This window comes from Trematosphaeria pertusa (assembly GCF_010094035.1).
Source record: "Trematosphaeria pertusa strain CBS 122368 unplaced genomic scaffold BU26scaffold_14, whole genome shotgun sequence".
NCBI classification, from domain to species: domain Eukaryota; kingdom Fungi; phylum Ascomycota; class Dothideomycetes; order Pleosporales; family Trematosphaeriaceae; genus Trematosphaeria; species Trematosphaeria pertusa.
This window is the reverse complement of record NW_022987225.1, coordinates 182,728-207,393: the sequence shown is the minus strand read 5'-3', so window position 1 is coordinate 207,393 and position 24,666 is coordinate 182,728. Positions and strand designations below refer to the sequence as shown.

Sequence of the window (24,666 nt, the reverse complement as noted above, 5' to 3'; positions counted from 1 at the left end):
AGATGGGTTAAAGGAGATATCTTGTGCGGAGACAATTTCACGGCGAGCGTGTTCGGAGGTGAAGCTATCCCGCCGCCTAAGCTCAAGGCTACAATAATGGAGCGCGGGCCACCTCAAGCCCCGCCAAATTCACTTGTGGCGGTGCTGCGCGCCTCACGAGCAGTTCGAGCCGATCTGCAGAGAAGAACGTCGCATTACTATCAATACTTAAACCAACCAAACGCCTTGCAATGCAGCCAACATCGCGCCAATCCAATGCTTAGAAAAACAATCATGAGCGCATCATCGTTTCTTTACCGCCTCCTCCATCCGGCGAACCAGTGCTTTCAGTCCAACGCCCTTCTCACAATTAGCCTCCAAGTACGTCTCCATCTTCTCCCGCACGGCCTTCATGCCTTTCAAAACCGGCATCTTTCTCCCCTCTTCTGCCTCCAGATGCATTAGCGGATTTAGAAGGAGATCTAGGACCTCGTTCCAGATGTCCGTTTGCCAGTATCTCTTCAAATTCTCCTTGACGCGATATGTCTTCGTCGCTCCAGCACCGAGCGTAGCACCTCGTTCAGCGACCGTAGAGATGTACTTCCCGAAGAGGAGGTTGTGCACGATGCCGGCGAGGCCATGATAGTCGATCTGGTAAGTCCATGGACGGAGCTCACGCATCTCGGCGCAATCTGCTTCGGTTGTAGGCCAGTCGGCGATGAATTGGACGTCGGGTTTGAAGACTTTCATGTCGATTCCTCGGCCGAAGTCAATGAGTGCAACCCCTTTGGATGCCCAGCCATCCCGGCCATCCCGTTTATACTGGGAGTCCCAGTAGTCTTCCTTCGAAAGAGCGTCGAAGCGAACAAGGATGTTATCGGACTTGAGGTCGCCGTGGATCAAGCCTTTGGAATGAAGTGCCTCCACGGTACGGAACAGCTCAACGGTGAAGAACATAGCCAGCTGTTCGTCCATAACACCATTTTCGGCGCGAGCGATGTTCACCAGGTCGAGTAGTGTCCCCTGGTCCCGGTACTCTTCCACCAGGTAGCACTCGTCTTTGAACACATGCATCTCATATGCGTAGATCACAGAATCGGCTGCTCGAGATACCCCAAGGCGTCTCTTCGCTTGTCGCATGATGTAGAACTCCCAGGGCGATGGCGGCTCCTCCATCTTGATTGCCTCCAGCGAGTGGCGCTCCAGCCCAAATTCTCCCTTGCCCATCTGCACGGGCTTGCTCTCTCCGCAGTCTGCTTCGGCAGCTTCGCTTTCCACGAGATATACTGGTGCGAATGCCCCTTTCCCGAGCTCTCGCCTGAGTGAATAGGTCCTATCTGTTTTTTTAAACTTGAGAGTGGGAGGTATTGAGATATTGGTCGTAGTCTTGTCGCTGGAGATTCTGCTGCTCATCTTCGACACGGCCTTTGCATATTTTCTGATTTCCGCACTCTTTCCGTATGCCATGTCTGTGTCTGCGCAGAAACCGTCGTACGAGGATAGGGGCGGCTGAATCTCCCAGAGGATAGCATCTCGTATAGCTTCATCCACTGGGTTGCACTGGGCATCTTTAATGATCGGTCCTTTTGGTTTTACGTCCTTCGCGCTGATATCCTTCTTCGCTGGGACCTTGGCTTTCGCTTCAACAGCGGCGTCCTTTGGTTTGGCTTCTCTGAGAGCTAGCTTCGCTACTCGCCCTGGGCCATCAACGCCTTGTTCAAGGGCATCGTGGAAGGGGCTACTCCACGGCTCACCATCATCTTCAAGTATGGCTCCGGTACCCTTTGAGCGCGAGGGGGTCTTGGCTGAGAAGTAATCCTTCTGAGCGTGAGTAGTCGCAATACCGAGGGAGGATTCCGTCTTCTCAACGATTGGAGTCATGAATGGCAGACGATTATTGGCTGCAACAACGGGATCCCGGTACGGTCGTGTTGGCACATCATAGCCTTCAGGAGGCACAGGAGCGAAGCGCGTGGGAAGCGAGGAGGATGCCTCGGAGGAAGTGGGCGTAGCCAGGTCTTGGTGCTCGACACCAGCATCATCTACCGGATGCGATGTGTCTTCAAAGGACTCGTCCTCCAATGGCTCAGAATCATCATCTGATTCATTGCGTCTATGCTCCTTTGGTACGTGCTTGCTCTCGGTAAAGTCAGACCAACCAGAAACGCTTTTGACATCGGTAGTGTCTGTTCCAGTCTCGTCATCCTCCTGGTCGCCGACGGTAGTCCCTATGGTGAAGTCGGCTGCCGTTGTTTCGTCCCCGAATTCGCTAGTAGCGCATGATATTTGCCCGGTACCGGTGCTCTCTCCAGCGCTGGTGTAATCGTCGTCGTCATCGCTACTTTCCTCTCCGCTATCGACTTCGGTAGCAGTATCTGTAGCGGACTTCAAGGGTTGATTGAAGATGCCATAAATCTCGTCCATGGCTTCCTTGGTATGGAGAGTCATTGTTGTTTCCACGCCATTCTTCTTCCGTCGTATCTTGCGGCCGGTTGGAGAGTCTAGGTTTGTTTGAACTGTTTCATGTCAGGCACGGTCCGTCAGCGTTTATTCAAGAGACCTACTAGTCTGTGTCTCACCGCGTATCTCCCTGACCGCCATCACCTTGATCTTCCTAGTGCGGTTGGCGCGTTCCTCTCGTCTTGCTTTCTTCGCAACCTTTGCCTTATCTGCATCAGCTTGGGAAGGGGGCGTGTTCTCGTCGTTCAATACTAGATCTTCCTCGATGCTGCCTTTCAGCGGAACTGTCTTGGGTTTGGCGGGCTTCTCTTGGGGCTCTTTGGGTGCTAAAGGCATTGTCTTAGGCTTGGATTCTTTGATCCGCGCAGCTTCAGCTGCCTTGTCAGCTTTTTCCTTCTCCTCCCGTCTGATAGCCGCCCAGTCCATATCCATCCATCCGCGATACTTGGCTCGTAGCTCCTCAAATGAGTATTCGGCATCGTGGTTAGGATATACTTTCTGCAGGTCAACAAAAACGAGCTCCGCTCTTCCTGTCCTCGGGTTGACAGCTTGTTGATGCTCGCGCAATGGATGAGGTTTGGAAAGTTCATCATTATGGTCTGTTACGGTCTGAAATACATGCAAGGCAAACGCCAACCAATTAGTCCTGTGATCGTAAATACGTGAAGGGGGTTCGAGCGAGCGCTGTACTTACCTCGTCCTTGAAAATCATCATCTTCTGCACGCCAGTGTTCTTCTTTCCAACCTTCAAAGTCTCACCCACCCAAGGCCGCGCCTCGGTGGTATTTTCCTTCTTGCGGTCTGCGAGAGATCCGATGCTGTCCCAGCCCTTGGAGCTGCCGCTGGATCCGGGCTTGGGAGGCTCGTCTCCGTCTGAGAAAATGGCAAGCTTCGGCTTACTCAACTTTGGTGGGCCTCCTCCCACGCGAGAGCGATTTTGAGCCTGCGGGTCGGCGGGGCTCGCTGAGGCATGCGAGAAAGGGTCGATCTTCGCGGCAAGGGCAGGACGAAGTGTCGGCAACGCAGGGCTGGTTGGTTCGGGAACCTCCTGCGGCCGACTTTCGAACCGATGCTGGAACTCGCCATATTTTCGAATTAATCGCTCCGCTGGGCGTGCCTCCCTTTCTATGCCGAGGTTGTACACCTCCTCTGCCTGGGTCCACCGTCCTGCCGTCTCGAGCCAGGCGGCGAACTCCTCGTAGAAAAGCGCCAGTCCGTCGCCGATGCTGTGTCGAGCAAGATATGCGAATGTCTCTCGTGGCGTGTCCGAGAAAAGCCGAATGTAGTGCATCCAGAGCTTGAGGTAGCGCGGATCGTTCTTGTAGTGCGATGAAGCCTGGAAGGCCTTGGTGGCGCGTTCGAGCAGCGAGCAAAGCTGCGACTGTGGCGTGTTCTGTGCCGACGGGTATGCGTCCAGCGTCCACTTCACGTAGCGGTCGTAAACATCGAGGGGGTCGTCGGACTCGTCGATGGCCAGCAGCTCCTTTTCGAATTGCTGCCGCGTCGCATTGTGTGCATCCTGTCTCTGCGAGGGCGAGGGGAAGGGCGCCTTTGCGGCGCCCGTAGAGAGCGGCGGCGTGTAGAGCTGGGCGAGCGCCTTCGCAGAGCGACCGCTGGGGAGAGACTGGATGTTCTCCTTCTGGTTTTCGATAATCTCGAAGTCGATCAGGTCGTCGGAGCCCATGGCGCCGGTGGGTATCGAGCGAAAGACGGAAACCCCAGACTGCAAATGCAAATAGAATGCAAAGGCTTACCTGCGCGCGCGCTCGTCGATGGGGTGTGTGGAAGACGCGGGGCGCGTGTCGCTTAGCTCCATGTTGCTCAAGCAGTAAACCAGGCGCTGTTGCTAGGGGCAACCGCGCACAGACCATGCCAGCTCATGCAACATCGACCGTTCGCCGGGCCAGGGAGAGAACATGTGGGATGGCATCGCTCGGGATGACGCGAGCCTCGTCTGATTGAGTTAGATCTGCCGAAACTAATGTACAAATCAGACCCCAGACTCCATCCCAATGCCCATCGCTCCGCCCTTCGATCTCTGCGGTCCTTCAGTCGAAAACAACCCCCATGCGCCCTTGCGCCTTGTGCGAGTTCATCAGCTCAATCATCTTTGGGATCTCCTCCAGCTTGAATGTGGTCAGGTGGGGCTTGATGTTGTGCTTCGCGGAGAATTCGATCGCAGGGCGCATGTTATAGCAGGCTAGTATCGAGTTAGCTACCCACAGTGTACAGGCAGACCTTGACCACTTACTTCCGTTGTTCGAGCCCTTGACACGGAATCGTCCAAGAGCGATGTCTAGCGCGTTGAGCTGTAGAGGCTCTCGCGGGATCCCAACGACCATCAGGAGCCCGAGGCCCGGCTTGATGATTGCTGGGCAGTCATCGTACGACTTCTTAGACGCCGTAAAGTTGACGGCGGCATCAACGCCGCCTCCGGAGATCTCTAGGACCTTCTGCTTCCAGTCTTGGTCCTTGATGGAGTTGAAGACATGGTCAGCGCCACATTTCTTGGCTTCTTCGAGCGCCTGATCGGCGACGTCGAGACCAATGACCTTGAGTCCCATGGCTCTTCGCAACTGTCAGGAGGGTTTGGGCACTTAAAGCGGGACATGCTTACTTGGCGTATTGGATCCCCAGATGACCGAGACCACCACAACCAACAACAGCTATCCACTGTCCCGCCTGCAGCTGGCAATCTTCGATACCATGGTAGGCAGTGACTCCTGCACAGAACAGCGGTGCCGCCGTCTTAACATCCACTGTGTACAAGGTCAGTCACGCCGGATTCCAGCCCTAAGCTCGAAGAGAAGAGCAACGTACATCCCTCAGGCAGGACCATTGCAGCCCTCGCGTCCACCACCGCATATTCTTGGAAGTAACCGTCCAGAGTAAAGCCCTGCATCTTCGTCTTCCCAGTCACGCACCACGAGTTGTGAACGGTCCTGCATTGAGTGCAGTCGAAGCAACAGTCAACGGCACATAAGAATCCAACGTTGTCGCCTTCCCTGAACATGCTGGCAGCCTCGCTGGAGCCTCTTGAGACGACCGTCCCGGTTGCCTCGTGACCGATGGTAACTGGGTTTTTCCCGAGAATCAAGCCTTGGTCATTGGGCTCAAAGAGCATCACATCTGAGTGGCAGAGAGAGGCGCACGCGATCTTGACGAGGAGCTCATGTTCGCGCGGTTGTGGGATTTCGACTTCGTTCAAATGGAGCTTGTTGTCGCGCGCATCGTATCTTGTTGGCTTCAGCACCTTTGCCTCAGAGTCAGTCGAAGCATACGACTTACTGCTGCGCTCGCATCGTCTTCTTCGCCGGTGTCGAGCCCATCGTGTCGTTGAGCTTGCAGACAGACCACACAGGAAGGAGAAAGGAAGGAGCAAAGATGCCTGGAGGTCTTCAAAATGCCCTATCCACACCATGGCGAGGAAAGCAGGCACGGTATAAATCGTTCTTGCCGTCAGGTAAGGGACGGGAAACTTCTACCGTTAGCCATACGGGGAAGACGGTTCCCGACACCAACAACTTACTATTCCGCCTCCCAGGCCGGACCAACATCACAGTCCTTTATGGCTTTCGAGCCTCGGCGAGTCATGTTCCTCCATCTGCGTGACAATGCAGCAAGTCGAACGTTCCTTGCTTCAACGCCATCTCCTCAACCCCGCACGCCTATCCGAGCGTCGGAAACGGTCCTGGAGGCGATTCGGGCCTTCGCACATGAGCAGTTGAAGATGCAAGGCTTATGAGAGTACTAATGAACAACTAACAAATGTAGCCTTCTAGTACATACCCTGCTGACATGTCAATCGCTGATGCTCCTGGTATTCTCATCCAGGGTGGTGGATGCATCTAAACTATTCGGGATTAGCCTGTCGATCTCGGCATCATCAACCTTGGAAGTCCGCTGCGAGCTACCTCAAACCACGATAGCATCGCGAAATGGTTCAGCAGGTTTCTCGCATAGCTCAGACTCTTTCCACAGATACTCGATCGACAGTTGCTAAGATTCCGGTCCTGTCGCTAGATTAGCCAGTATGGCCCTGCCCGCTTTCTCTATCCGCTCCCACGAACTCCGACGTCAACAGTATTCTCGAAACATCGTAACTCAATATGTGCACCGATAAACAGCAGAGACGTGTGGCCGAGACGGGCTATGATTACTAGCTACCGGATCTGACGAGGGGCAGTCTCGACGGAACGGAACGGACATCATGCATGATGCTTACTCACGGACCCGGGGGATCACGAGCGTCCCTCTGCTACCTACCATAGCAAAGCTCACTTCCAGGCACCAATATGTGGTTACGGATAATTTTGCTCACCCTGCAGCGACGGTAATTGCTTCGCCTCACGCGGTCGTCCGCGTGAACGAGCCACCTCTAGATCCGACCTATTTTGGAAGTAAATCTCACTGTTGCGAAAAGATTTGGTTGAAGATTGGTGGGGCGCAAAAGCGATTGAACCATGCCCTCTCCCGTGAGGCTGTATAAAGTATACGACTGCTCCCTAGCCTTTGGGCAATTATCAGCCAAACGGTACCATTCTCATCTCCTATCCTTTCATTGACTCTTTCATTCATATACACTCGTTTCGTCCATTGTTTGACCATAAAAATGCCTCCTTCTGTCCAGTCGGCCCTCCTTCTCTTCCTCGGCCTCTCACTCGCCGCCCCATTTACGCCCAATCCCCTCATCCCACGGGCTCTAAGCCCCTCATGTGCTCCAGGTGGTAACTTCGACCTCAGCAAGTTCAACCTACAACTTCCTACTGGTACCCCTGGACACGTCACCCAGATCTCTTCCTCCAAGTTGAAAGGCTGCGAAGGATGGCAGGACTCCAAGCACTTCCACACCTCCAAAACTGACGGTGCCCTTATTATGAAAGTTCCCGGCTCCAGTGATAGCTCGGGATGCGTCACAACACCCAATAGCAAGCATTGCCGGACCGAGCTCCGTGAAGCAAATCTGGGATCTTGGGATTCAACTGCGTCAACCAACCGCCTCAAAGTCTTACTGTCTGTCACGCAGGCTGACGACTCTAAGTACGGCACCGTCATCGGGCAAGTCAAGGTCGACGATTCGGTCTCGAAGAAGCCGGTCGCGGAGCTCTTCATCAACAAGAGCGGAGTTCTTACTATCGGAGTATCGCAAATCCCGAACAAGAGCAGCTTGGAGATGACGGAAGTCGGAAAGGTCAAGATTGGGCAGAAGTTCTCGTACGAGCTGAGATATGAGAAAGGGAAGTTCAGTGTCGTGATCAACGGGGCTGAGCCGAAGACGTTGAGCACCGGACAGCTCAAGAGCCCGCCGAGCTACTTCAAGGTTGGGAATTACAACCAGGGTGACAGCCCGAGTGAGGTGGTCTTTTACACCATCGGTGTGCAGCATTCCTAGCTTTATTGCCTGAAACATTTTGCTCCTTACATATATCCTTCAGTTCATATTATTCTTAGCTTACTCCTTCATACGCGGTATTTCCGTCACTGTAATCCCCCTTCTTTTTATTCTCCACCTGGGCAAGCGAGCCTTCCCATTTGATCGATATCTCGACTTTCCTCATCCCAATTCCTTGACTCTATGATGCTACCAATTGGTTGGGCCCTGTTTTGAACGGCTGCCATTACGAGAGAAAACCATGGTTGGTTCCTGGGCATGGGTAACACAAGGCTGATCGGCACGCCACGGAGCGCCGCCAATGCACACAGCCTCACTTCACATATACTTCTTCATTCCCTCATTGCAAGGCCGTAATTCTACCTTTATTCAGTCAAATATGCCATGTCTCACAACTGTATCGCAGTTGTGCTTATCATTCAAATCATTTGCCCCCTAGTCTCTGGCGACCAAGCGAGCACTACTAGCGATAAGGACGACAGGTTAGCTTGGTACTCAGCTTCGAGCGATCGCAGCACGGTGGAAATACTCTGGACATGCCTCTTCACCATCTTCCTCTGCTGCTGGACCGCCATACATCCCGACATACCTCCCCCCGGCTCATCCTGGAAGCAGCAATGGCTCGACCGAACCATATGCCTCTTTATAGGGGCAATCGCACCGGAGGTCTTCATCTACATCGCTCTAATGGAGCGCTTCGTTGCGAGAAAGAGATTCGAGGGACCAATGAAAGGCCTAGCTGAGGACAAATAGACGGTCACGCATCGATTCTACGCCATGATGGGCGGTTTCTGCGAAAAAGTAGACGGCGTTCACTTCGGAAGCTCCAGCCGCGAACCGTGTACGTGCTGCTCCAAGAGGGTCGTATCAACGTCGAGATGTTCATCGCGGAGCGAGAGATCCGCGACAAGGGCAAGGCAGACAGCGCGCTGAAGACGTTCACGCTGCTGCAAATCCTCTGGCTCGTCCTGCAAAGCATCTCTCGCGCAATCGAACACCTTCCGCTCATGCCTCTGGAAATCAGTACGCTCGCTTATATACCGTGCGCCGTCTTCATCTTCTGGCTGTGGTGGGACAAACCCTACGCCATCAACGTCCCTACAATCCTGGACATTGCGCCTCCTCCCAAGACGGCTGGCTTGCACCGCAGCAACACATATGGCGCCGTACCTAGACGGTACGACAGGTACAGCAAAACGAAGCAGTGCTGGTGCGCAATGCGCTCTTCCGTCCTGCCGATCAACCGCGCTGGATACCTGCCTAGCATTGTCGGCGCCATCCACCTCGCTGCCTGGGATTTCGATTTTCCATCCCGCTTCGAGCGACAGACCTGGCGCGTCTGCTCTGTGGTTACCTCCGTCAGCATCCCGATTTCGTGGACTGTTGTGGGGGCGGTACTGTGGTGTATCGGGAGTCCGTCGTCCAAGGAAAAAGGCGCCAGGGGAAGGTACTGTAGAATGTTGGTAGGAGGTACTGTGTTTATTCAGGGCATTGGAGTAGGCTTGTATACGCTTGCGCGGCTATACCTGCTGGTGGAAGTGTTTGTGGCCTTTAGGGCGATGCCGAGAGACGTTTACAAGACGCCGGAATGGTCGGTCTTCGTTCCGCATGTACATTAGTGGCTCTTAATAACAATTAAATGAAGATTTAGACAAGCGTTCCCCTTATTGACAGAGCCGCATCGCAAGTACACAGTTGAACTGACGTCACTCCTCAGCTCCTTCCATGCTTCTCTGGACCGCGGAGCTAGCCCCACAGTACGTATCCGCTCCACCCATATCTGCCCACCTCCATCAAATTCCATTTTGCAGCTGGGTGGCCTCCTAGAAGTTGGAAAATATGTGCGAGTGGGATAGCATGGACGAGTGGTTGGAAATACCAAGATACATTCGCCTCCGATGCTTACTGCCGAACCGACAACTCGAAGAGTTTCTGCTGCAAACGGCGGCACTGCAAGGCGGAATCCCCTTCGACCAAATGCGCATTTCGCTCTACGCAGAAATGTATCTTTTACGGTGCCGACCGCAAAACCGAGAAAAGTGTGGTCCCTTTAAGCGGCATGAAACGACATCGTCCCATCGTCCGACGATCTATAGAATCCTCATCCCTCCCTCAGTGCTTGAACCACGCCAGAAGCTCTTCATTATACCCCTTGAACCCCTAACCAGGTCCTCGGCACCGCAGTTCGGAGCTTGAAGTAGCGCGTCGTAGAACAGGGCCAAGTTTCCCGCGAAATCTTCTCCTTCGAACCAGTCCCCGTTCGCTTTTCTCTCTTTGGTGAAGGCTGCCAACCTCCGATGTGCCTCCACGGTAGGTTTGTAGCTGTTTTTCCCTAAAGGAGACGGCATAATTAGTAGTATTCAGAGACTCGGGGATGGAGGAGCAGAATATGCGCTGAGTTTGAAGGGGTGAAGTCGCGTGAATGTTGCAATTGTTCGCACAATCGGGTTATTGCTGAACGGAGATTATTCCTACTGCACGCACGTTAGCGTAGGTCCTAATCGGTAATTTAGAACGGGCCCTAGTACCAGGATGTTGAGGCTAGAGTACGCTTGTGCGTGTGCCAGTCTTCGCCAGCTCGGCCGTCATAACCAGTAATGCTCCTGAACTCACTGAGCTGGAGGTGAAGTCCTTTCCAGAGCCACATAGCCTTCCTTGCTTGCCGCATCCTGTCTCCGAGGTGCACTTTCATCTCTTCTAGCGCCTGGGGCGTAAGAATCTTCTCAACAAACTCCTCGAGCTGAGCTGTCGTTGAGCCTTGTGGGTTTTCGGTTCCGAGAATCTGCAATAGCTCATCGCAGGCCAAATCCCGGAGAATTTCGTTCTTGTCCGGATCAGGCTCCGAATAGATCGTAGATTGGTCGTCATCACGTGCGGTCTGAGGTTGCTGAGATAAGCCGAGGCCGGGAAGCAGCGGCGCGGAAAGTGGGGGGTAGCCAGGGGAGCATGGAACATTTCCGCCCGCCTGCCTGCCGACGGAAACCTCACAGCTCCGCCCTTAAACAAGCACAAGCCATGATGCGGAAGCTCTCCCAGCGTCCCCGCCCCCATCTTACTTTTGACTTCAACGTCTCTTTATACCCGTTTCCTTGTATCTGACGCGTCCTGCCCGAACTGCCCCTAGATACGCCGACCATAGCTATCCTAGAATGCCGTCAATAGCCCGCACGCTCCGCACAGCTTCACACTTCTCGCGGAGCACCACAAAAGTATTCTTCGCCCCAATTCCTCCCACAAGACATGCTCACGCATCATAGACCTACTTCAACCTCGCCCGCAGCTTCTCCACCACCTACCGCCGCAATGAGATCAACAAGGTCTTTCCCTCGCCCGCGGCCGCAATTAAGGATATGCAGTCCAACAGCACGCTCCTATGCGGCGGCTTCGGTCTCTCCGGCGTCCCCGACACGCTCATCAACCAAGTAAAAGACACGCCTTCCATCACCGGTCTGACCGCCGTCTCCAACAACGCTGGCGTCGTAGGTTCCGGCCTCGGCCTGCTTCTCGAGAGCAAGCAGGTCAAGAAGATGATCGCCTCCTACGTCGGCGAGAACAAGGTCCTCGAGCAGATGTACCTCTCCGGAGAACTGGAGCTCGAGCTCACGCCTCAAGGCACTCTGGCCGAACGATGTCGTGCAGGCGGCGCTGGCATTCCTGCGTTCTACACGCCCGCAGCATTCGGCACCGTCGTGCAGACCGGCGAACTCGCCCTCAAGCACAACAAAGACGGCTCTGTAGCCCAATACTCACACCCGCGCGACGTCAAAGTCTTCGCCGGGAAGTCTTTCGTCATGGAAGAAGCCATCAAGGGCGACTACGCCTTCATCAAAGCTTACAAAGCGGACAGACTGGGCAACGTCCAGTTCCGCTTTGCCGCGCAGAACTTCAACGGCGCTATGGCTCGCAACGCCAAGGTCACAATCGTAGAAGCAGAGCACATCGTCGAAGTTGGCGACCTGCCTCCCAATGCAATCCACGTCCCTGGCATCTACGTCGACCGCGTCATCCAGTCCACAGCGCCCAAGAACATCGAGAAGGTCGTCAACCCGAAGGATCCCAAGGACGCCGTGAGCGAGCTCGGCAAGGGCGATGCGGCGAGCAAGAGAGAGCGCATCGTGCGCCGCGCGGCGAAAGAGTTCAAGAACGGCATGTATGCCAACCTCGGCATCGGCATGCCAATGCTGGCTCCTTCCTTCGTCGACCCCTCCGTCGAAGTGCAGCTCCAATCCGAAAACGGGATCCTGGGCCTGGGACCGTACCCGCAGAAGGGCGAGGAAGACCCGGACCTCATCAACGCGGGCAAGGAAACAGTGACGCTTGCGCCTGGTGCATCCTGCTTCGGGTCTGAGGAATCGTTCGGCATGATTCGCGCGGGCAAGATCAATCTTACAATTCTCGGAGCCATGCAAGTAAGCGCGAGAGGAGACTTGGCGAACTGGATGCTGCCAGGCAAGGTCAAGGGATTCGGAGGTGCCATGGACCTTGTGAGCAATCCGCAGGCGACGAAGGTGGTTGTTACGATGGAGCATACGGATAAGAAGGGGAGGCCAAAGATCTTGAAGCAGTGCGAGTTTCCTTTGACGGGCAAAGCGTGCGTTAGCAGGATAATTACGGATTTGGTAAGTCTCCCCATGTGTGAGGGCTGCGTAAATCTTCATGGACTGACTGATTACAGTGCGTATTCGACGTTGATTTTACAGAGGGCCTGACACTCACCGAGCTCGCGGACGGCGTGATAGTCGACGAAGTCCGGTCAAAGACGGGCGCAGACTTCAAGGTTGCGGACGAGATAAAGCCTATGTTGTGAAAAGCGTGAACCTGCCATTTTCTTGTATATACCTCGGCAGCAGCATTGTAGCATCCCTCCTGGAGCCGTTTAGAAGATCTGCACGCATTCATACTTTCATCGGGTCCCTTGTCCACCTGGGCATTGCCTAATGCTCTGCCCTTCTATTCCCGTCTCTCATGAATCAAAGCGACTTGATATCCACCACCAGACGCCGGAAATGCCATAGGCGACTCAAGATGTACCAAGAAAAGAAGCCATATGATACAAGCGCCGAGACGTCGTCTTGCTCGGAGGAGCATGCCTCCGAAACAGGAACCCATCAAAAGCCGCAAAAGGAGCTCAGAGATACTTCTTCGGCGCACTCCCTCTTCGCTTTCTGTACATGGCGTATGCTCCCACGACCATGATCTGCACCGCCACCGCGATGAACAAGAAAGTCGTCATGCTCGGGCGTTCCTTTCCAACAACTACATGGAGTCAGCCCACTGATTTTCAGACTTTCAAAGACGGGAGAACGTTGAACTTACTATGCGCCATAGCCAACGGCATGTTCGAGCTAATAGCATTATGGCTATTCTCTATCGCCTGATGCACCTGGCTCAGCATATCCTTGAAGTCCTTGCTCTCCAAGTCCCGCAGCGTCTCCATGGTCGTGCGCTCCACCTTCTCCACATTCCTGAGCGTCGCGCTGATCTGGTCGTGCATCGGCACCACCCGGCCCATGAGATGGTTGTACCGCTGGTCCTGGTCGGCGACGTATTTCTCCAGCAGAACGTACATGTCGTTCACGCGGTGGTTGAGGATCTGGATGCGGTTGTGCAGGTCGGCGAATTGGTCTTGCTGGCTGCGGATATTGGCGGCGAAGACGTCTTCGAGCATTTGGGGGATGTTGGGGTCGGACGGCTTTTGCTGGGTTTGCTGCTGTTGCTGGTGCGGGTCCTGGGCCCGGTAGTTGTTGCGGTCGGGTTCTTCCCGCGTGACGGCGTTGGTGGTGGAGACGATGAATTTGTGGACTTCGAAGCTGTCGGGGTTCTCGGCACTGGAGGCGGTGATGCCGAAGTAGTAGCCGTCGGGAAGCTTCATCTAGACCGGAGTCGTTAGTGCCATTTGCCCTGCACAGATGGTTCAGGTAGCCTACCCTGTCCGTAGAGAAGCATGGGTTTCCGTCCACCGTAACCTCGAAAACACCGTGCGATTGCTTGATCTTTAGCACGCTCAAGCGCCCCAGATTCCTGTACGCATAGTTGCATTGCCCAAAAGACAGCGTATCGGGATCCTGATGCGCCTTGATGTCCATGTTCCCATCGTTCAAGAAGCCTCGCACAGTTCCTCCTCTTCCCTCATATTGATCCACTACCAACACCAGCCCATCAAACTTCGGCGCGGTATACAAGCTCGCCGGTACGTCATTCTTCATTGATTCTCTCGTGTACCATAGCTGCAGGTTCCCGCCTCCTCGCTCCATGCCTGAAGCCCGGAAGTGCAACTCAACTGTCCAATCTCCTCCTATCCGGCCAAGAGGCTCTTCGCTCCATAGTGCGCCGCGCTTGTTGCCTGGGTAGGGAGGTGTGAGGAGGACGCGGTCGGAGAGAATCTCGGGTTCGTAGCCTTCGCCTTTGGTGTGGAAGTGTGGGATTGCCCGCAGGTTGGGCGATATCGACTCGCCCTCTTTGTGGCCGAAGCTGAGGCTGTCTACTACGTATTGGGCGCGTGCTGTGGAGAAAGCGAACGCCGACCAGGCGATAGTCCGGAGCGTAGAGGACGATATGTACATCGTGGTCGCGGGGCGGCGAACGCGCTGGATAGTCTAGTAAGGGTCTGAAGATGTAGACTATTGTCTACAATTTGGGGAAAACGGCAGGTCGCGATCGATTGAAGTCTGTTCGGATCCGTCAGTGAAAGTCGAAGACGTAGTCAAAGGAGTCCGTACTTTACCCTCAATAAGCTCTATTGCACAAAGCTGCCACGCGACGCTTCCGAATCAATGGGTGCAAGCCTGAATCCCGGAAAAATGAAAAGGGTATCTCAGAAACGATGGAAAGTCGAAAGGATGCCCTCAAGCCAGCTTGCAGCTTTATAAATTATGATAGGGTTGCGGTTGCGAGCTTCTGGACAGCTGTGCTTTAGAGCATCACTCTACGGCATTGATTGGCTTGAACCGTGCGCGGGTTCCGAGCTGCCAATGTCGCCCACCGTTTGAGATCTCACGGCAAAGACCAGGAAGAAACATGAATAAGAGTATCATATGGCGTCTACGGGTACTTGGGTACTTCAGAAATCTCGCTACCGCGAAAATATGTCTCGAACCCTAGAGTGTGACGAAAGGGAAGCAGCGACCCGGATCTGGGGTTCGGCTTGGCAAGAGCGGCATCCTTGCAGGGCGGAGCTTTGGTTTCGCCGAGGAATCTTTTCGTCGACCTCACCACCAGCTCCATTAGCCATCGTCAACATCCCGACGTCCCCCGCCCTCCGCGTCAACCTATAACACCTCACCGCCAGCATGTCTGCCCCCGATCCCAAGGAAGCCTGGCAGCGCATCCAGAACGAACTCACGCGACGATCCGCTCGATTCGGAGGAAGCGGAGGTGGGCCACCCAGAGGCCTTGGTGGAGGTGTCGCAGGCCTGCTCCTGCTCGGTGGCGGATTCTATCTCATAAACAATGCGTTGTTCAACGGTACGCTCCAATTGAAAGAGCTAGAAACATGGTTGGGTATGGGGTTGGTCAAGATGATGCTAACATGCTCGCAGTTGACGGTGGTCATCGAGCAATCAAATACACCAGGATAGGCGGCGTGCAGAAGGAAATCTATGCCGAAGGCACGCACTTCCGGATCCCCTGGTTCGAGACTCCTATCACATACGACGTGCGTGCGAGGCCCCGAAACGTCGCCTCCCTCACCGGCACCAAGGACCTGCAGATGGTCAACATAACCTGCCGTGTGCTCTCGCGACCGCGGATCGACGCGCTGCCGCAGATCTACAGGACGCTGGGGACCGACTACGACGAGAGGGTGCTGCCATCGATTGTGAACGAGGTGCTTAAGAGCGTCGTGGCGCAGTTCAATGCCAGCCAGTTGATTACCCAGCGTGAGAACGTGAGTAGGCTAGTGAGGGACAATCTGGTCAGGAGGGCGGCGAGGTTTAATATCATGTTGGATGATGTGTCGTTGACGGTATGTTCCCATCCCACACCCCCTGAGACGTGCTCTGAACAATTCCCAGCACCTCGCCTTCTCCCCCGAATTCACCGCCGCCGTCGAAGCCAAGCAAGTTGCCCAGCAGGAAGCCCAACGTGCCGCCTTCGTTGTCGACAAAGCCCGCCAGGAGAAGCAAGCCATGGTGGTCCGCGCCCAGGGTGAGGCCCGATCCGCCGAGCTGATCGGTGACGCCATCAAGAAGTCGAGGTCGTATGTCGATCTGAGGGAGTTCGAGAACGCGAGGAACATTGCACAGATCCTGCAGCAGTCGCAGAACAAGGTGTATCTGGATGCGAGTGGCTTGGGCCTCAACATCACCCAGACGCAGTCCGACAAGGAACAGCGGGCTGCTAGGAAGTAATATCACTGAGAGCGGGCAGGCGACGTTGTACAACGAAAGCTGTGTATAATAAGGGAGATGGAAAATCTGGGATTCGAGCGTCGAGCGTGGCAGCTTTCCACTCTTGTCTTAAATAAGGAATAGTAATTTCTGAAGTCGAATGTCTTACTCTGCCACCATAGTCACTGTCTCACAAACAGCGCTGTCCATCGATGTTCATGTTCGTTTCATTCTTGTGTAGTATTGGCTCTTCTATGGGAGCTACTCATTCCGTCGTGCTTTTCGTCATCATATTCCGCCTGCTAAATTCAAAGCGGCCACCTAGGCTTTCTATGCAAGTGACATGATATAATGCAAGCTAAATCGCCCATCAGATCGAAAAAAGAGAAAGCCAGATGACCACGCGATAGGCGTTCTATCAGTCTGTAACAAAATCCCACCAGTGTATGCCCTTACCCTCATATCCTCAGTGTCGCTGGGTGTCTCGGCCGTGTATTCATTGTTTTCTTCATCCACCTCACTTGCTCATCTTCTTCGGCTCCAGCAACAACTTCCCCCTCGGCCCAGCCTTCTCCGTAAACTCGTCTTCCCTTGTGAAGATCCTTTGTCCGCGCAGCCACGTCTCGCGCACAACGCCCTTGAGCGTCTTGTTCTCGTACGGGGAGACCTTGTTCCTGAAGAGCATAGTATTCGGCTCCACCATGAACTCGGCCGTGTCATCGAAGACGACGATGTCAGCATCGTACCCGACGCCCAGATCGCCCTTGCTGCGCTCCAGCCCGACCTGCTTAGCCGTGTTCTTGCAGCACCAGCGCACGATCTCCTCGACGCTGAAGTTCTCGTCGCGCCGCGTGCCTTCAGTCCAGAGGATGGGAAGGCCAAGACCAACACTCGAAATGCCTCCCCAGGCGCTGAAGAAGTCGCCCTTTTCTTCGGGCCCTTCTTCTTCGCCCTCGCTGCTCTCGCAGCTATCGCAGTCGTGCGTGTGCCCTGGTTTCCGCTTACTCTCCTTCTTCGGCGCGAACGCCGCGGGCAGGAGTTTGATGTTGGGCGTGCAGGGCGAGTGGTCTGAGACGACTGTCTTGATAACACCATCGGCCTGGTCATTCAGCAGTTCTTCCCAGAGCCCGTCTTGGTTGGTTTGCGAGCGGATGGGCGGACAGCATTTGTGCCGGGTGTCGCCTTCTTTGATGTTCTCGGCGGCGAGGGTTAGGTAGTGGAAGCAGGTTTCTGCGGTGATCTTGATGCCCTTTTGGCGGGCTTCGCGGAGGAGTGGGATGGCTTCGACGGCGGAGAGGTGCACGATGTGGAGTTGCAGGTCTGGCGCTAGATGTGCCAGGGAGAGGATCTCATCGATGGCGTAGGTCTCAAACGATGGCGGGCGGGAGTCCAGGAACGTTGAGTAGTGCGTAAGGGGTCCCGAGGGAGCGAGAGGTGGATGAGCGCGCTGGACATCGTCACCCACGGAGTCGGTGATGGGAGGGATCATCTCGGCATGGAACATGAGGGTAGTAGCGGAGTCTTTGAGCTCGGTGAGCGCCTTTTCAATGTCGGTTGATGTGACGGCGGGGAATTCTTCGACCTGGCGGATGTCAGCATCTTGCTTGCGATGGTGCTGTCCGCAGATTATACATACGCCACTGTCTATTAGGAAGCCTTTGAAGCCGAGGACGCCTTCTTTTACGAGGGCCTTGAGTTCGCCGGCGTTTCCAGGGACGACACCGCCGTAGAAGCCGACGTCGACCCAGCACTTGCCTTGGGCGGCTTCGACCTTGATCTTTAAGTTCTCTACTGTAGTGGTAGGAGGGATGGCATTGAGTGGCATGTCGACGACGGTTGTTACACCGCCGAATGCAGCAGCTCGAGTGCCGGTCCAGAAGCCTTCCCACTCTGTCCGGCCGGGTTCGTTCAGATGGACGTGAGCATCCACCAGGCCGGGCAGCAGGATGCGAGGAGAGTAGTCGTGGTAGGTAGTTCCCTCAGGGAAGTCTGCACGGGGAAGGACGGAGTGGAAGATGGCTGTGATTTTGCCGGTGACATTGGATATAACGATTGTCGCTTCAGTGAGCCGGCCTGCCACCACAGCCCTTGACGAAGCAAGGACAGTGATAGGATGAAGAGGCACGCTGTGCGGCATGGGTGGAGGCGTGGTTGCATGAGGCGCCATGCTGAAGTGGCGAAGAAATGACAATGATTGAAAGAAGCGCCAAAGAAGAGGGAAAGAGGGCGTACAGGACTTCGGCTCCGATGACGGGAAGCGAAGAGCTATAAGCTGGGGAACGCTCGGTAGTTGTAAGGTTATGTGGGATAGGTGCAGGCAGAGATAAGCAAGATAAGACAGTGCTCGGTGTTTGCGCGGTTCTGCGGGAGGGCGTCAAAGAGGAAAGTGCAAGTGGAGTTGTAGGCTCTAGAATGCTTGAATGTGTTCTAACCTGTGTAACGGTTGGCAACAGAACAAAGACAGACTCAGGAAAGGCAAGCCCAAAATGTCAAAGCAGAATCCGGGGTGCAGGCGCCCTTATCTATCACCATCCACAGATACGGACCGTGGCCCATGGAAAAGCCGATGTGAGATCTCCATATCCCCAGGAAAGCCTCGAAATAGCGTCAGGGGACATGGTCCGCCGGCTGGGACCCGGCCGTTACTCGATAGAAATTGGTAGGCGAGCTGATATGTGAGGTTATCGAGCGCCCCTTGGCCATGCATCGCAAACAAGCTCCCGTTGGTCTCCGGCGTAGCGCGCTTTTCTCCATTTGACATCTATCACCGGCCCCGGCAGATGTGTTGGTGCCAGCAGGGTCCTGATCGAAGTCTTAAGAAGCCCTGACGCGAACGTTGCTGAAGCAGGCGAATCTCCCATCAGGGCAGTTGACTCAACAGAGCGTCACATGGATGCGGTGAGCGGTGGTGGTGCGGCTGCCGGGCTGGTTCGGAGGCTGTGAGATAAGAGAAAGCAGGGACCACGCGCGTATCTAACTCGAGGCCGAGACCGGAATGATCGACGCAAGGGGCCTAGCGCAGCACTTGCGCAAGTCAACGGCCGCGAGATCCCAACGCCAGGGCTCCAGTTTATTCTTCCATGGCCTTAGATGTCCCTGAATAATTTCCATTCCGTCTGCCAGCATTCTATTTTCTTCTCCACGGCCACGTGTGACTTTATTTGCCTCCTGTTGCGGCTGTACAAAGCTGAGGCTCGAGATGTCAGGCAATCGGGAGCCACCGGGGCGGGCGCCGAAGATTCTGGTAGAGGCTAGGAGGAATTGTCAGCCAGACCTCTCAACACTTCGATTACTCGATGGAAACCCTTCCCATCGAGTCACACAACCCGACCAGCCTCATCCATAGCTCACCGCGGCCCCTCCCCCAATTACTGGTGCTCTGTCGGAGGAGGCCGAATGACGTTTGAAGTCTTTTGGACTTTTGCAAAAAGGGACTGGTCAAGCGTAGCTCCGTCATAGCCCTGCAGAGCAATTGACACCATGGAATCCTACCGTAGTCGCCAGAGGCTACTACTTTGCGGCGGTTAAGACTGTGTGTTAACCGAGGGCAACCGGTTCTTGTTCTCTGTTCCAGCCGTGCGTAACAGCGGCCCGAGCGCTTTTCTCTTGCACGCCGGTCTGTGGCCGGATAGTTCTCCCAGAGCGACTCTGAGTACAAACATCCCGTTCCGATGATGCGTAGAAGGACTTCGAGCTATTGATTGTATCGTCGACGGCCGCGGAGACGCGACGTTGTTGAGCATGACAGTGCAGCCGGTGCGCCGGAAGAAAGTGGTGGTGGCTCTATTGCGATCGAGTAATAGATTCCTTTTCAAGCGCGCGTAGTCCAAATTGCCCCCGGTAGCGCGGCGAAGACCACGATAGAAGCATAACGGCAGTCGTGCTGCATAAGCCCATACATCCGGCCTGAGATCGAGTAATTCTCGAACTTGCATGACGCACAAGGGCTCTGCAGTATCATGCGTGTCAACCTTGTGATAGTCGGAATGAGGTTTCTGTTACGTTGCACACAGGCTGTGTGTGGACAGCTTCACTGAGCCGGTTCAGCATATGCGAAACGCGAGAACCTCTTCCCTTTCCGAAGGACTAGTCGATATTGGACTGAGCACGGGTCGCGGTCACGGCTTGAAATGCGAAGCAGCTGCAGGAAGCAAAAGAGGCATTTCAGGTGCGTAGGAAGCCTCAGTATTAGATTCGAGCCAAGTAGAAGGGAAATGCTTAACTAGGTGGAATCGAGCCGCGAACATAGTATGGTAGGACGACTTTCTGCGCTTCTGCAATGACAAACTCTGAGCTTCTGGAATGCGGATTCGTACGTAATATGTCCACCTGGCCTTGACCAGGTCACATCAGTCCACGTCCATGGAATCAGGTGACTTAAAAATTCCGCTCAGCGTCGACTGCTGTTTACGGGGCGGAGGCGCAGATCGTGGCAGACCGGCTTCAGCTAGCATCTTCTGACTCGAGTAGAGACTCGCTTGTAACCCGTACTCAGCCGCCGAGTTTTGGTAAATGCCCAGCAAGGTGTACGGATCGGTTTTGTAATATATCGGTCTCCCAGTGCCCGCGACGCCCATGGAGACAAGTTCTCGGAGGACACGAAGGATATCTTCCTTATCGCGATAGTCTTTCGTATAGACGCAGATGAGACGTGCACCAGCGCCGCCGTTGTCCGGAGCAACTTTCGCAGTGGAACCGAGACGACCGTGGATGACGCCTTCCACCACGAGCCGCCAGACGCGGGTCATGTCCTCCACTTCAGGGAACAACATCCACTACTCCTTCGGGTCAGCGTTGTATTGAGCCTAAGGGCAATTCTTACCTTGCCAGACAAGACATTGGTCTCCACAGCCAGATCGGTGATACGCTGCTGAAGGAGCTTGCTTTCCTGGTTCAGCATTCGCGTAATCATCCCTTTAGCTTTCCAAGCACCTTTGGTTTGGATATCGTTTCTAGTCTGAAGACTCTGTACCAGCAGCTGGGACCCACGCGACTTAAATTCCACAGTCCTGAACGGACCAGACTTGCGATGGCTTTGAGGGTACGGACTGTTCACCCAGATCCATTCGTGAGTCATAACTGATGTTGTGAGAGGAGGGAGACGTTTGACGAAGTCGTCTGTCGACTCGCCCAGCTGCCAGTGATCGATCTGTCCCTCGCCAGGATTGAAAAGCTCCGCAGGTGGCATGGTCCTCTTTTTCGCAATGACAACGTTTAGGTCTTTTTGATGCGTCGTCCAGAAGGGCTTTGGTCGGTAATCTTCGCACAGCGAAAGTAGCCGTTCTTGCTCGTCTTCGTCGCCTAGAGCTGAGGTTAGCGGTGTACGAGGCTGACCGTCTGAGCCGGATAAAGAAGATACTGCATATCAACAGACCAATGAAGCAACGCAGCCGGAAATGACGCAGGGCAGTGAAGCACGAGAAAATAGACGTAAGAAAGCAGAAATCAGTCGTAAATCGCATTCCATCTGCGTCAGGCTAGGCGCTGAGGCGATGGTCGAAGCAGGAGGCTTAGATACGTACCATAGAAGCTCGAATCGTCGCTAATCCACCCCTCGCCCGATACTAGCTCCTCCACCTCCATCTTCGCTTCGTAAGAGGTCGCAATACATGTTCAGGGGGTGAGATGAGGTCGGAGTCAATGCGCTTGGCGATGATGAGCAATCTTTCCCAGAGCAGTGACGACTGTCAGGGATCCGCTCACCGCCCAAGTACTGACTAAGGATTCTGCCACCTCTTTACGCGACACGGACGCGCTTCGCGTACCCGACTACTTCGAAACTCCAATTCTCCACTATATCGTACGCAGAACAACCGCCGGGGGCTTCATTTTTGAGATGCCGCACTCTGTCACGCCTGAACCAACGCCTGGAGGTGATTCTTCGCGAACCATCTCCCAGGCCACCATGGATCCAGAATCGCCGGACATTCCAATGGCTGATGCACCGAGTCCCGCAGAAGCAGAGACGACGAAAGTAAACCTGGAGGAGCTCTTTAACGATGAGGACTCAGACGCGGAATTTGGCTCCAGTGCACCTCTGATCAAATCAGAAGAAGAACCTTCACAGCCAGAGCCAATGTTTGGCTCCCCATGCCACTATGCAGGAAGATACTGATACAGTTCTAGCAAAATTACCTCCAAATCCACATACTCCGACCCCGAAATCATGCGCGCCTTCTACCAGCGCCTCTTCCCCTTCCGCTACCTCTTTCAATGGCTGAACCACTCCGCCGTACCCTCGAACGACTTCGCCCACCGCGAATTCGCCTTTACTCTCCCGAACGACGCCTATCTACGATACCAATCCTTCCCAACAGCCGATATGCTCCGTAGGCAATGTATCCAGATGCTCCCATCTCGTTTCGAAATCGGCCCGGTATACTCCACAAACCCGCGAGATCGCAAAACCCTCCGCAAGGCAAGCGCATTCCGTCCGCTAGCCAAGGAATTGGTCTTCGACATCGATATGACGGACTACGATGATATCCGAACGTGCTGTACGGGAGCGAGCATCTGCCACAAGTGCTGGGCGTTCATCACTATGGCGATCAAGGTGGTTGACGTTGCACTTAGAGAGGATTTCGGGTTTAAGCACATAATGTGGGTATACTCTGGTCGTCGAGGTGCTCACGCATGGGTTTGCGACAAGCGCGCCCGGGAGATGGATGATGCCAAACGACGCGCAATAGCAGGGTATCTCGAGCTGCTGAAAGGAGGCGACCAGGGCGGGAAGAGGGTCAATGTTCGACGGCCGCTACATCCGCATCTGGACCGCAGCCTGAACATTCTGAAAGAGCATTTCCAGTCTACCATACTGGCGGAACAGGATCCTTGGGCGGAAGACAAGTCCGCGCATCTTCTCAACCTCCTCCCCGACCCAACACTCCGGAGCGCCCTACAGAAGAAGTGGGACTCGTCACCCTCACGTCCCAGCGCATCGAAATGGTCTGACATCGACAATGTCGCCAAATCCGGCGCGCTCTCCAAAACTTCGAGAGATCTCCTCGAAGCGAAGCAAGACATCGTGCTTGAATATACGTACCCGCGACTTGATGCTGAAGTCTCTAAAAAGCTGAACCATTTGCTAAAGTCACCTTTCGTAGTGCATCCAGGCACAGGACGGGTCTGCGTACCAATTGATACGAGGAAGGTAGAGCAATTCGACCCTCTCGGCGTTCCAACTGTGACGCAACTGCTGACGGAGATTGACGAGTGGGAAGACGATGAGAGCGAGAAGAAGGTGCAGGATTGGGAGAAGACGAGTTTGAAGCCGTATGTCGACTACTTCAGAGGCTTTGTTGCTGGCTTGTTGAAGGAAGAGAAGGAGAAGAGCGGGATCAAGAGGGAGAGGGAAGAGAATGGAGAGGCAATGGAGTTCTAAATGTTTCCTTCAGAATACCGGCGCCCGGCGTTTTGGTATCTTTGGATATGGGGTCCGGTTTGGAGATTTCTGGTACCTGGATGGTTAGCGCTCGGAGCATGTATGCATAATGTGTAACCTGAGCAAGTCACGCTGCGTGGTCAAAGGACGATTCGTCACATCACATGTCCCTAGTGCACAACGAAAGGAACCCCTCAATCCATCGACAAGGTCGTATTGATGACTTAGATGCCCGACATATTGATAAACCTATTCAGTCCATCCCATCTTGTCCGTGAATGTCGTGACTCATTCCCATCAGCGACTGTAGATCCGTTTACTTCGACTCGTCGAAAACGTAGGTGAGGTGGCAGCGGCCGCAGTACTGGCGGTTGTGCATGGCAGCCATAAAGACACCGGCGCCGCACTCGGGGGTCGGGCACTCCCTCCTCAGGCGCTCGATCTTGCCGTCGCCGTCGACCTTGTAGTACTTGAGCACGGCCAACTTGGTCTTCTTCCTCTTGTGCTTGATCTTCTTGGGGGTGGTGTAGACCTTCTTCTTTCGCTTCTTGGCACCACCGCGCAGGCGTAGGACTAGGTGGAGAGTCGACTCTTTCTGGATGTTGTAGTCGGAGAGGGTACGGCCGTCCTCGAGCTGCTTGCCGGCGAAGATGAGACGCTGCTGGTCCGGGGGGATGCCCTCCTTGTCTGTGAGATGTTAGTTAACGAATACAGAGTACAGAAGGTGATGCGCACCCTGGATTTTGGACTTCACATTGTCGATGGTGTCCGAAGACTCCACCTCGAGGGTGATAGTCTTGCCCGTGAGGGTCTTGACGAAGATCTGCATGGCGGCCTTGAGAAGATCAGTAGTGTCCTATAGAATGCGTGACGCAGAGGTTGAGGGTAAAGCCATAGGCGTACCTAGACAACGGATTGTCTTCCTCAGTCGTCGTGCAGAAGGTTTGGAGATGTAGACGAGGTTCCCAACGATTCGAAATTATTCTTGTGGGCTTGGCGGCAAAGCTTACTAACCAGACGAGCTGTGGCTGGTGGCGGGGCTCAGCTTGGCTCGTGCGGCGTGGCGCTTGCGTTGCTGGGTAACGGTCGCGTTCGCTTGTGTTGATTTTGTTCCGAATCTGGACTGC

The 24,666-nt window shown here is 54.6% G+C and overlaps 13 protein-coding genes across 13 annotated transcripts; 6 read left to right on the top strand and 7 right to left on the bottom strand.

Annotated features, from left to right (window-relative positions):
• Nucleotides 1–221: 221 nt before the first annotated feature.
• Nucleotides 222–4,227, bottom strand: BU26DRAFT_522409 (uncharacterized protein). Its single transcript, XM_033829782.1, has 3 exons — nt 3,134–4,227; nt 2,544–3,048; nt 222–2,495 (listed from the first exon to the last, which is right to left on the bottom strand). The coding sequence occupies exons 1-3, from the start codon at nt 4,121–4,123 to the stop codon at nt 283–285; spliced, it is 3,708 nt and encodes a 1,235-aa protein (XP_033679604.1). The 5' UTR covers nt 4,124–4,227; the 3' UTR covers nt 222–282.
• A 241-nt stretch (nt 4,228–4,468) lies between these two features.
• On the bottom strand, nt 4,469–6,218 carry BU26DRAFT_463202 (GroES-like protein). Its single transcript, XM_033825119.1, has 6 exons — nt 5,969–6,218; nt 5,728–5,917; nt 5,260–5,675; nt 5,057–5,198; nt 4,691–5,007; nt 4,469–4,639 (listed from the first exon to the last, which is right to left on the bottom strand). The coding sequence occupies exons 2-6, from the start codon at nt 5,766–5,768 to the stop codon at nt 4,488–4,490; spliced, it is 1,068 nt and encodes a 355-aa protein (XP_033679603.1). The 5' UTR covers nt 5,769–5,917; nt 5,969–6,218; the 3' UTR covers nt 4,469–4,487.
• A 535-nt stretch (nt 6,219–6,753) lies between these two features.
• On the top strand, nt 6,754–8,193 carry BU26DRAFT_522407 (polysaccharide lyase family 7 protein). The gene has a single exon (XM_033829781.1). The coding sequence runs from the start codon at nt 7,052–7,054 to the stop codon at nt 7,829–7,831; it is 780 nt and encodes a 259-aa protein (XP_033679602.1). The 5' UTR covers nt 6,754–7,051; the 3' UTR covers nt 7,832–8,193.
• Nucleotides 8,194–8,213: 20 nt separating this feature from the next.
• Nucleotides 8,214–8,584, top strand: BU26DRAFT_608163 (uncharacterized protein; the record flags this gene model as incomplete). Its single annotated transcript, XM_033835820.1, has 1 exon — nt 8,214–8,584. A coding segment is annotated over one exon (371 nt), but the record flags the coding sequence as incomplete, so codon positions are not given.
• Nucleotides 8,585–9,246: 662 nt separating this feature from the next.
• On the top strand, nt 9,247–9,471 carry BU26DRAFT_522405 (uncharacterized protein). The gene has a single exon (XM_033829780.1). It carries the CDS (start codon nt 9,289–9,291, stop codon nt 9,448–9,450), a length of 162 nt encoding a protein of 53 aa, XP_033679600.1. The 5' UTR covers nt 9,247–9,288; the 3' UTR covers nt 9,451–9,471.
• Nucleotides 9,472–9,699: 228 nt separating this feature from the next.
• On the bottom strand, nt 9,700–10,865 carry BU26DRAFT_522403 (uncharacterized protein). Its single transcript, XM_033829779.1, has 2 exons — nt 10,361–10,865; nt 9,700–10,163 (listed from the first exon to the last, which is right to left on the bottom strand). Exons 1-2 carry the CDS (start codon nt 10,497–10,499, stop codon nt 9,922–9,924), a joined length of 381 nt encoding a protein of 126 aa, XP_033679599.1. The 5' UTR covers nt 10,500–10,865; the 3' UTR covers nt 9,700–9,921.
• On the top strand, nt 10,753–12,758 carry BU26DRAFT_82007 (3-oxoacid CoA-transferase). Its single transcript, XM_033836372.1, has 3 exons — nt 10,753–11,040; nt 11,089–12,450; nt 12,507–12,758. The coding sequence occupies exons 1-3, from the start codon at nt 10,981–10,983 to the stop codon at nt 12,636–12,638; spliced, it is 1,554 nt and encodes a 517-aa protein (XP_033679598.1). The 5' UTR covers nt 10,753–10,980; the 3' UTR covers nt 12,639–12,758.
• BU26DRAFT_82020 (concanavalin A-like lectin/glucanase) lies at nt 12,750–14,655 on the bottom strand. The gene is made up of 4 exons (XM_033836373.1): nt 14,551–14,655; nt 13,759–14,499; nt 13,148–13,703; nt 12,750–13,087 (listed from the first exon to the last, which is right to left on the bottom strand). Exons 2-4 carry the CDS (start codon nt 14,392–14,394, stop codon nt 12,960–12,962), a joined length of 1,320 nt encoding a protein of 439 aa, XP_033679597.1. The 5' UTR covers nt 14,395–14,499; nt 14,551–14,655; the 3' UTR covers nt 12,750–12,959.
• Nucleotides 14,656–15,076: 421 nt separating this feature from the next.
• On the top strand, nt 15,077–16,668 carry BU26DRAFT_463188 (uncharacterized protein). The gene is made up of 3 exons (XM_033825118.1): nt 15,077–15,295; nt 15,370–15,794; nt 15,844–16,668. The coding sequence occupies exons 1-3, from the start codon at nt 15,121–15,123 to the stop codon at nt 16,177–16,179; spliced, it is 936 nt and encodes a 311-aa protein (XP_033679596.1). The 5' UTR covers nt 15,077–15,120; the 3' UTR covers nt 16,180–16,668.
• A 7-nt stretch (nt 16,669–16,675) lies between these two features.
• On the bottom strand, nt 16,676–18,325 carry BU26DRAFT_490512 (allantoinase; the record flags this gene model as incomplete). The annotated part of the gene is made up of 2 exons (XM_033826058.1): nt 16,676–17,733; nt 17,800–18,325. The coding sequence occupies 2 exons, from the start codon at nt 18,323–18,325 to the stop codon at nt 16,676–16,678; spliced, it is 1,584 nt and encodes a 527-aa protein (XP_033679595.1).
• Nucleotides 18,326–20,507: 2,182 nt separating this feature from the next.
• Nucleotides 20,508–21,741, bottom strand: BU26DRAFT_568605 (DUF1917-domain-containing protein; the record flags this gene model as incomplete). Its single annotated transcript, XM_033833791.1, has 3 exons — nt 20,508–20,933; nt 20,981–21,459; nt 21,681–21,741. 3 exons carry the CDS (start codon nt 21,739–21,741, stop codon nt 20,508–20,510), a joined length of 966 nt encoding a protein of 321 aa, XP_033679594.1.
• Nucleotides 21,742–21,994: 253 nt separating this feature from the next.
• BU26DRAFT_533312 (prim-pol domain-containing protein) lies at nt 21,995–23,539 on the top strand (the record flags this gene model as incomplete). The annotated part of the gene is made up of 2 exons (XM_033831149.1): nt 21,995–22,236; nt 22,285–23,539. The coding sequence occupies 2 exons, from the start codon at nt 21,995–21,997 to the stop codon at nt 23,537–23,539; spliced, it is 1,497 nt and encodes a 498-aa protein (XP_033679593.1).
• A 316-nt stretch (nt 23,540–23,855) lies between these two features.
• Nucleotides 23,856–24,368, bottom strand: BU26DRAFT_434822 (ubiquitin/40S ribosomal protein S27a; the record flags this gene model as incomplete). Its single annotated transcript, XM_033824095.1, has 2 exons — nt 23,856–24,226; nt 24,275–24,368. 2 exons carry the CDS (start codon nt 24,366–24,368, stop codon nt 23,856–23,858), a joined length of 465 nt encoding a protein of 154 aa, XP_033679592.1.
• Between the last annotated feature and the right edge of the window lie 298 nt (nt 24,369–24,666).

Excerpts from the sequence above, each read along its gene's own strand:
- BU26DRAFT_522409 (XM_033829782.1), bottom strand. The coding sequence starts at position 4,123 with ATGGGCTCCGACGACCTGATCGACTTCGAGATTATCGAAAACCAGAAG. Across the intron at positions 3,049-3,133 it reads TGATGATTTTCAAGGACGAG|ACCGTAACAGACCATAATGA; the intron begins GTAAGTACAGCG and ends CATGTATTTCAG. Across the intron at positions 2,496-2,543 it reads ACGCGGTGAGACACAGACTA|TTCAAACAAACCTAGACTCT; the intron begins GTAGGTCTCTTG and ends GACATGAAACAG.
- BU26DRAFT_463202 (XM_033825119.1), bottom strand. The coding sequence starts at position 5,768 with ATGGGCTCGACACCGGCGAAGAAGACGATGCGAGCGCAGCA. Across the intron at positions 5,676-5,727 it reads AAGACGATGCGAGCGCAGCA|ATACGATGCGCGCGACAACA; the intron begins GTAAGTCGTATG and ends GAAGCCAACAAG. Across the intron at positions 5,008-5,056 it reads CTGGGGATCCAATACGCCAA|AGCCATGGGACTCAAGGTCA; the intron begins GTAAGCATGTCC and ends ACAGTTGCGAAG.
- BU26DRAFT_522407 (XM_033829781.1), top strand. The coding sequence starts at position 7,052 with ATGCCTCCTTCTGTCCAGTCGGCCCTCCTTCTCTTCCTCGGCCTCTCA.
- BU26DRAFT_522405 (XM_033829780.1), top strand. The coding sequence starts at position 9,289 with ATGTTGGTAGGAGGTACTGTGTTTATTCAGGGCATTGGAGTAGGCTTG.
- BU26DRAFT_522403 (XM_033829779.1), bottom strand. The coding sequence starts at position 10,499 with ATGCGGCAAGCAAGGAAGGCTATGTGGCTCTGGAAAGGACTTCACCTC. Across the intron at positions 10,164-10,360 it reads TACTCTAGCCTCAACATCCT|GGAAAAACAGCTACAAACCT; the intron begins GGTACTAGGGCC and ends CGTCTCCTTTAG.
- BU26DRAFT_82007 (XM_033836372.1), top strand. The coding sequence starts at position 10,981 with ATGCCGTCAATAGCCCGCACGCTCCGCACAGCTTCACACTTCTCGCGG. Across the intron at positions 11,041-11,088 it reads TCTCGCGGAGCACCACAAAA|ACCTACTTCAACCTCGCCCG; the intron begins GTATTCTTCGCC and ends CACGCATCATAG. Across the intron at positions 12,451-12,506 it reads GCAGGATAATTACGGATTTG|TGCGTATTCGACGTTGATTT; the intron begins GTAAGTCTCCCC and ends GACTGATTACAG.
- BU26DRAFT_82020 (XM_033836373.1), bottom strand. The coding sequence starts at position 14,394 with ATGTACATATCGTCCTCTACGCTCCGGACTATCGCCTGGTCGGCGTTC. Across the intron at positions 13,704-13,758 it reads CATGCTTCTCTACGGACAGG|ATGAAGCTTCCCGACGGCTA; the intron begins GTAGGCTACCTG and ends ACTCCGGTCTAG. Across the intron at positions 13,088-13,147 it reads GCCGTTGGCTATGGCGCATA|TTGTTGGAAAGGAACGCCCG; the intron begins GTAAGTTCAACG and ends GACTCCATGTAG.
- BU26DRAFT_463188 (XM_033825118.1), top strand. The coding sequence starts at position 15,121 with ATGTCTGCCCCCGATCCCAAGGAAGCCTGGCAGCGCATCCAGAACGAA. Across the intron at positions 15,296-15,369 it reads AAACAATGCGTTGTTCAACG|TTGACGGTGGTCATCGAGCA; the intron begins GTACGCTCCAAT and ends ACATGCTCGCAG. Across the intron at positions 15,795-15,843 it reads TGGATGATGTGTCGTTGACG|CACCTCGCCTTCTCCCCCGA; the intron begins GTATGTTCCCAT and ends AACAATTCCCAG.